Genomic DNA, 8733 nt, shown 5'->3' with positions numbered 1-8733 from the left:
TCATCTCTTTTTAAATAAAAAAGCTTCAAATTAGTATAAAAAAACACAGAATATAATGGTTAATCTATTCAAGATACTAACGCTAGTAGGGCCTAGCATGGCCAAGTGTGTAAAGGCGTTTGACTCGTAATCCGAGAGCCGCGGGTTCGAATCCCGGTCGCACGAAACATGATCGCCCTTTCAGCCGTAGGGGCACTACAATGTGACGGTCAATCCCACTATTCGTTGGTAAAAGAGTAGCCCAAGAGTTGGAGGTAGGTGGTGATGACTAACTGCTTTTCCTCTCGTCTTACACTGCTAAATTAGGGACGGCTAGAACAGATAGCCCTCGTGTAGCTTTGTGCGAAATTCAAAACAAACAAACAACGCTAGTAATTACTCGTTGCCATTTATTTCTGTGAAAACAAAATCTATGGATGCTACAAAAGTTTCGCTGAAACAGTTTCTAACAAATGAAGTTAATGACGTTAAGAAATACTTCATGATTATATCGTACTTAGGTATATTATTTTAAAGGTAGTGATTTAAAAAAATTAAAACTAAACAAGGAGGTTTTAGTTAATGCTTCTGTTTATTTGTTTGTTTTTTTAATTTCGCGTAAAGCTACTCGAGGGTTATCTGCGCTAGCCGTCCCTAATTTAGCAGTGTAAGACTTGAGGGAAGGCTGGTAGCGATCACCACCCACCGTCAACTCTTGGGCTATTCTTTTACCAACGAATATTGGGATTGATCGTAACATTATAACGCCCCACACCTGAAAGGGCGAGTACGTTTGACGCGACGGGGATGCGAACCCGCGACCCTTAGATTACGTACGACTCGCACGTCTTAACACGCTTGGACATGCCGGGCCGCTTCTGTTTATTATATTGATGCATTCAACTCTCCCTTTGTTGTTACTGAAGAACATGGACGTACCAAGTTTGCATTCCAGTGGCGAAGTGATAAGTTTGAGGGCTACTGGTACTAAATATCGGGTTTCAATAACTACGATGGACAAAGCACACATAGTCAGTTGTTCAGTTTTTTGCATGTTTTATGTATACTAACAAACAAACACACAAAAAGTTTGTTGTATTTACAAATTTTAAAGACAGATTTATATGATGAGAACAAAAGGAAAACAGTTCAACAAAATTTTAGAGAAAGAACGTATTTAACAGAAATTTATAGGTTAAATAAAAATGAATACCACATATAAATACAGGTAAATTGAGTAACAGTGCATCATTTCACTTACAGCATCAAAATAACTTTTTAACTATGAATCTTAACTTATATACAGTGGCTCTATAGTTATCCTAAAATTAAGAACTACTAGCGTTATTTAGAAATTTTATATAGAGCTACACAAAATGTCATTTGACCATGGTCAATCCTAATTTTGACGTATTAGACTTGAGAGAAAGCAACTAGTTAACATTATTAATTGCCAAGGTCTGGTATATTATAACCGCATAATGGAATTTGACTTTGTCCTTTTCTCTCATAAATTCGGAAAAAAAACTAACAACTTGACCACGTCTGATGTTGCCAAAGCTTTAATAAGAATCGATATTTTTGTTTGAACAGACGTTGAAATAATGCCAAACATTTTATGGCTTAGCCACGAAGAATTTGTTAGTTGACCAAAAATACAAACACCTGTGAGGGAGCTTTCTCTTTTTTGACAGTGGTCAAGACAACTTCCTATTTCTTTCAATTCAGTTTTATTTACATACTATCCTCACAATTCTTAAATATTTTGAAAAGGAATTGTACTGGAGTTCAACGATGATTGAAAACTAAGCCTTGCGAGTCCTGCATTTTTTACTTAAGACCCAAAAAACATATATTATTATTTAATTCTTACAAATATTTTAACGTATTCCGAGTTGTTTTCAGAATACAGTATTAAAGCTGGATTAATCTTCTTGGATTGTAGACTTTTATATTAAGTTAGGCTTAGATTTATTTTCGCGTTTGCTTTAGTGTCGGGCAGATTCTTTAGATTATAAATAGGGAAAAAATTGAAAATTCAACTGAAAATAAGGATCTTTGATTATTTGTAGAATTACTCAAGCAGTATCCAAAATAAAATAACTTAAAATCAAAATTACAAATTTGTAAAATTAAATCAGTTTCTTAACAGATTTATACGCTTACCTGTAGGCCAAAGTAAGGGTTACAATTTATAAGATTGTGAGTGTGGTTATAATTATTGTAAAGCTTATAGCTATTTGAGGTATGACCATACTGAAAGCTATATACGTTGTGTCCATTCAATGGTCATATGAAACAAAGAAAAAATAATAGAGAAAATAAAAATTTAAATGAATATAGATATCATCATGATATCTACATTCTATTAACATTTTTATTTTTCTATTTACTTTTCAGTTCTTTATAAACCCATTGAATGGGCACAACATCTATAAGCTTTCAGTATGGTCATGTCCTTGACAGCTATAAGTTTTACAAGAAGTAAAACTACAATGAAAAACTGGTACAAAGCTGACAAAATAGGGATTAACTTTTACAAATTTGTGATTGTGCTTTTTATTATTGTTTCATTACTTTTTGTAGTAGGATCGTTAATTCATTTTAAACTTTGTAATTCGTAACAGACAAGTTTATTTTTTATGTTATACCTGGATAACGTATATTCTTTATCTTTAGAAACTGTTGCCTGTCTATCCATAGATATGTGGTGCCATCTATTGAGTTTAGTTGCGTTTAGAATATATTTAAGTACATATATGATATGCTTACCATGTATTAAAAACATTTATATATATTTATCGGAGTACGAAAAGTGGATACCTACAGAACAGCCACGTAAGATGAAGAAATAATGTAGTGATAGCCCCAACTGTCTGAGAGCTAACTCCACTGTCGTTATCAGGTAGGTAGGTAGTAGCCGAAAAAGTTGCCTTTTTAGAAAGTTTTAAACTGTTATACCGACAATGTCAAGGACAGTTTTTTACTATATTGTTAGTATATATACGCATAATATATCATGACCAATACTTTTAATGGTTGAAGTTTTGCTTAGGAATTCACTAGGGTGAGTTTTTGATGCATGAATTATTTGGAAGCCATGCCGATCTCTACTATTAAGTACTACCGTACTTAATAAGAAAGTAGTTGATCCATTTGTTATCACAAGCACAGAACAACGGCATTAAACTACATTACTATTGTTCTAAGGTGGTGCAGAGATATGTCTTTAAACTTACAATGCTAGAACCTGAGTTTTGTTACCCGTGTTGGGCAGAGCACAGCAAGCCCTTTGCTTAGCTTTGTTCTTTATTACAAAGAAACAGGTTATTGGTGAACATTACACCTAACTTCACTGTTTTCAAAAATTATATTGAGAAGATAATAAGCATCTAGCATAAATAGTTCAACCTTCATATCTTTTGTTTTCAACGATTGTAATTAAAACATTATTATTAATTAATTTTTAAATAGCTATCTAGAGGCACAGTGGTAAGTCTGTGGACTTATAACTCCAAAAGACGACTTTCGATACCCTTGATGAGCACAGCACGTGTATCCCATTGGTGTGGCTTTGTGCTTAACTAAAAACAAGGGCCGGCATGGCAGGGTGGTTAAGGCACTCCACTTGTAATTTAAGGGTTACGGGTTCGAATTCTCATCACACCAAACATGCCCGCCCTTTCAGTCGTGGAAGCGTTAAAATGTGACGTCAATCCCACTATTGGTTGGTAAGATAGTAGCCCATGAGTTGGCGGTGGGTGGTGATGACTAGTTGCCTTCCCTCTAGTTTTACACTGCTAAATTAGGGACGACTAGCGCAGATAGCCTTTGAGTAGCTTTGCGCAAAGTTCAAAACAAACCAAACCAAACTAAAACAACACTTAGTGTGAAAATACTGTACGAACAATTTGTGTAAAATCACTTACTTTATAAGTACAATACCTAGAAGACCTTCTCAGTAATTAGTGGTATTACATGCAGTAGTTATGGTATTTTGTTTGTGTGTGTGTAACCCAGTTTATTAAAGACCTTTAACCAACAAAATGATGTAATTACAGGCAATTTACTGCATAAATTGCTTAGAAAATATGAACTCCACTGGAAATTCTAGAATTACTACTTTTTTGATAATAAAACAATGCAATCGTTATCAATTGACTCTATTTTGAACATTTTTATTGACTTTCATAACTATGAAGTACACAGTATTATAAATCACCGTAAATATGAAGTGAAACGTTTGTTAAGTGTTTTGAAAAATGATAAATGATTTCCATTTGTCCGACAAATAAAGTCTTATAGCCGTACACCATTTTCCATATTTGTTAGATGGTTTAAACATCCTTAAATCACAGTTTGATGATTGAAAAGTCCTTCTTACCCAGAAACTGTTCGTTTAAAGGCTGAAAAAAGAAAATATAATACAGTTAAAGTGGCAATACATTTTCAATCTGGAACAGTAAAGAACACATAAGAAAAACTTGAAGGATAATCGAATTTCATCATAAATGTTTTTTCTATTTACTTTACATTTCTATCAAACATTGCAAAAATTTAATGTTAATTCACATAAAATACTTCAGTTCTGGTTAATTTAGTAATGATGGTAATGTCTGGGATTTCATAGGAAGTTTTTGAAATATTTTACTTGTGTTTTGTATTAACAAATGCATAGATTTCGTTTTGAGTTTACTTACTGATAAAAGTATATTTTATTACGATTCCCCGCTTTTCCAGTAAGTAAGATTAGATTTTAGACCATTATTTGCTGTAAAACTAGAGTACTGGATAATAAACGTACATTTTAGTATTTAAATCAACATTCAACATTTAGTAACCGAAACGATGTACTTGTTCTAAAAACCAATCTTATTTTCTGAAAAAGCTTTGTGATAAATAAATACACAGATTGTACTTTTCTAAGTTTTAGACAAAATGTCTCAAAATGTTTTTTATAACTAGAACCTAAATTAACTTAGCAAAATTTCGAATAACCTCTAAAGTATAATCATGAGAACCAAAATAAGGGAAGCACAATTTTTGTTAGTGATTGGAATTAAGCACAAAGCTGCACAATGGATTATCTGTGCTCTGGTCACCACGAGTATCGAAACCCGGTTTCTAATGGTGTGAGTCCGCAGAAATACCACTGTACCATGAGTTTGGGGGGGGGAGCATAATTATACGGATTTTATGTTATAATAATGAAGTCTTTCCTTGTTGCCATCTTATAGTTTATGGCCTTGCTTTACAATCTGTGCACTAGACAGAATAGGTTTTATACACTTGCGCTACATGTAAAATGCACATGGTTTGCTGTGAATGTCGTTCGTTTCACCGACAAGACTTAGTGTGAAATATCGTTTCTAGCATTCACACTAAATATTCATCGTGGTTTTTAAAGCCTTTTTATCATTAAAATTCGAATTGAAATACAAATATAGCTTGTTGAGTAACTAGATCACGGGATTAAGGAAAGTATGTAACTACATCATCTGAGTCACTCAGTTACTTACCCTAAATTAGTTTCATCGTTTACTTGAGTTTCAAATAACTAGTATCCATAGCGATTGTAATAACTGCCATAACGATATCCACCGAGACGATAGCGACCATAACCACCATATCTGTCATAGCCCCCATAACCACCATATCTGTCATAATCTCCATAACCACCATATCTGTCATAGTCTCCAAAGCCACCATATCTGTCATAGTCTCCAAAGCCACCATATCTGTCATAGTCTCCAAAACCACCATATCTGTCATAGTCTCCAAAACCACCATATCTGTTGTAGTCTCCATAGCCACCATAGCCGCCATATCTACCATAGTAATCGTATCCACCATAACCTGGCCCGTAGCCGCCATAACACTGATCACCATACCGACAGCTATAACCGAGACCGTATCCATAACGATCACGAAAATATCCAGGGTATCCATAGCTGTATCTTCCAATCCCTCCGCTGTATTGATCATAGCCACCGAATCTATCTATTAATGGATACGGTATAGCTGAGCATATTGCTACTAAGATGACGGAAAGGACCAGGACGATAATCTGTAAGATAACAAAAATCTCTTTGTTTTTAATTATTCGCTATCTAAACTCTCTGATAGATTCAGTCACATTTTATAAACCTTATCAAAACTATACAGCACGCTCAGAGAAGATTTCCGACTCTTTCCTTCTATTTTCCAGTTGTGTTTCTAGATTTTACTAAATGTACGTAAAACTCTAAACGTTTCAGATAGATTTACTCATATTTTTTTTTTTTTATAACCGAGAAATGTGGCATTGTCAAAATCTATAGAATATCATTAAAACACAACAACTGGTAACTTGCTGACCGTTGTGTGATTAACCAAAAAAAAACAAATGTGAAGTACCTTATCAGAAAATAAAAAGAAAGATATTTCCTTAACTTGATGAAAGTGTATTTAGAGTTCTGTGTATAATGATTAATATTTCGTATTGAAACTCGACGAATAACTCAGTATAGAATCGAAAATGTTATCTCAACAGCAAAATAAGGCGAGAGTATTCTATAAACCACAGACCAAACGTTTTGATGAAACAAATTGTTTAAAAAATATAATTAATTAAAGAGGTTAGTTTCGTTTAGTGCTAAATAATTCAAGAACAGAAGTTGAAACGAAACTTGATTGTTCATAAACTCAAATATAGTACATTAAAAAACAACTGTCAGATGAAACTGAAGTCTACGGATATATATGATGGTTTCAAATCCTAGAAAAAACAACAACATTTGTTTGTACTTAATAATAAAATAAAATATCCTATAGGTAATAAAAAATCCTATTGTAGGTTATCAGACAGATACACTGACAACATTTTAGTTGTTTCTCCAATGTTTCTTTTATAAGCAATAATTATACATCTGCTTGAAAACCACATATGTATTTGATATGTTATTGGGTACTACATATATTTACACACGTGGCCCAGCATGGCCAGGTGGTTAGGGTGCTCCACTCGTAATCTGAGGGCCGCGGGTTCGAATCCATGTCACACCAAACATGCTCGCCCTTTCAGCCTTGGGAGCGTTATAATGTGACGGTCAATTCAACTACTCACTGGTAAAAGAGCAGTCCAAAAGTTGGTGGTGGGTTGTGATGACTAGATATCTCCCTTCTAGTCTTTCACTAGAAATTTAAAAACAAATAAGTCAAGAAAACAGTAAGAATTATTTCTTACACCCCTCTGATTATAATCTATCATCCCTTTATTCAGCCTGAGTCAAACTACTTGACCTCATGAGCCACCACATCAATTTTGGTGAAAGCATATTTACACCCTGTGAATTTGTTAGATAAACAAATAAGACAGTGTTATATATAAATATATTATCTTTTGGAGAAATATTCTCACACTTGAAACTTTCATTTTGGAATGAAATATGATTTCGTTGACCTATGCACTTTAAGACAAGGTCATATGTAATATAATGTACCATTATTTTAGTGGTAACTTACATCAGTTAACTCACTTATGTGCAACAGAAACATTCATTCTGATGTAGAAAAGAGGTACAGAGTTATTTAACCGTTCAATACAGGAAAAATGTTCTTAAACTGAACTAATAACTATGTATATATATATATATATATATATTGTTTTATTAGTTTCCTGTATCATTGACGATAGAATATTGTCTCTTAATGTATTACTGGTGTGTGAGTTTTAGAAAAAGTACAAGTTTTAATTGAACAATTAACCTATAATAACTGAATCGTTTTATGATCGAAATTGCTGAACTTCCTAAAGAGAGGAAACACAAATCACGAAAATAAATATATTCATAACTGAAAAAAGACAAAGAGACTAAAAAAATATGTCGTTTTTCAAACTCACTTTGACCATTTTTCACAGCGATATCTTCTGGTATTCTTACGTTACGATACTTTCTTCAGAAGTCTGGTGGAAACTTTGTAAACGCTTGCTTTAAATATCATGAGATTTCCTGCTCCAACGCGTACGACATAACATTGTTACATGTTGGTGCCAGGTGATGGAAAGGAAATGAACGCAGCATCTAGTACAAACGGAGACCAGAAGAGTCAAGGTGAAGCTGAAATATAGGTATTGTACTAGGTCATTGAAATCAATACGAAGGTCACCTGGAGTTAAAGACAGGATATGTATTCATATTACGATCCAAAAGCTTAGTCATTCATTCACTTAGGACTCGTGTTAGCATTTGTGTTTCAACATGTACTTATTACTTGGGCACTTTCTTCAATCGAAATGAAAGACTTCGGTTTAAGAGAGCTTTTGTTAAAAAGAGAACGAATCAAAGAGATGAGCGAAAGTGTCACTTTGTGTATTTTAGTAACTGTAATAGTGAAGTAACTTTAAGTTGGTAACACGTTGCATTCAATAGAAGTGTTGTGTGTCTTCCACTGTGGAAGTTCTTCATTTAGTAAAGCCTCATGAATATTCAAAAGGAGACACTGACTTCGAAAACCGAGGTTTAAATACACACACACACGTTCAGTCTTCCTTTTAAAGTGATGTCAACAAATCATAATATTTAAGTATTTTGCTAAGACCAATCTTGATGACTGTAAAGTAATGTCAACAAATCATAATATTTAAGTATTTCGCTAAGACCAATCTTGATGACTGTAAAGTAATGTCAACAAATCATAATATTTAAGTATTTCGCTAAGACAAATCTTGATGACTGTGTTAAATAGTGTTTTTATAACTTTCTGAATCTTGTT

The 8733-nt window shown here is 33.5% G+C and overlaps 1 protein-coding gene across 1 annotated transcript; it reads right to left on the bottom strand.

Annotated features, from left to right (window-relative positions):
- Positions 1 to 4141: 4141 nt before the first annotated feature.
- LOC143233160 (uncharacterized) lies at positions 4142 to 8002 on the bottom strand. The gene is made up of 3 exons (XM_076469113.1): positions 7862 to 8002; positions 5499 to 6046; positions 4142 to 4385 (listed from the first exon to the last, which is right to left on the bottom strand). The coding sequence occupies exons 1-2, from the start codon at positions 7868 to 7870 to the stop codon at positions 5537 to 5539; spliced, it is 519 nt and encodes a 172-aa protein (XP_076325228.1). The 5' UTR covers positions 7871 to 8002; the 3' UTR covers positions 4142 to 4385; positions 5499 to 5536.
- Between the last annotated feature and the right edge of the window lie 731 nt (positions 8003 to 8733).

This window comes from Tachypleus tridentatus, chromosome 12, assembly GCF_004210375.1.
Source record: "Tachypleus tridentatus isolate NWPU-2018 chromosome 12, ASM421037v1, whole genome shotgun sequence".
Lineage (NCBI taxonomy): Eukaryota > Metazoa > Arthropoda > Merostomata > Xiphosura > Limulidae > Tachypleus > Tachypleus tridentatus.
This window is presented reverse-complemented; position numbering and strand designations above follow the sequence as displayed.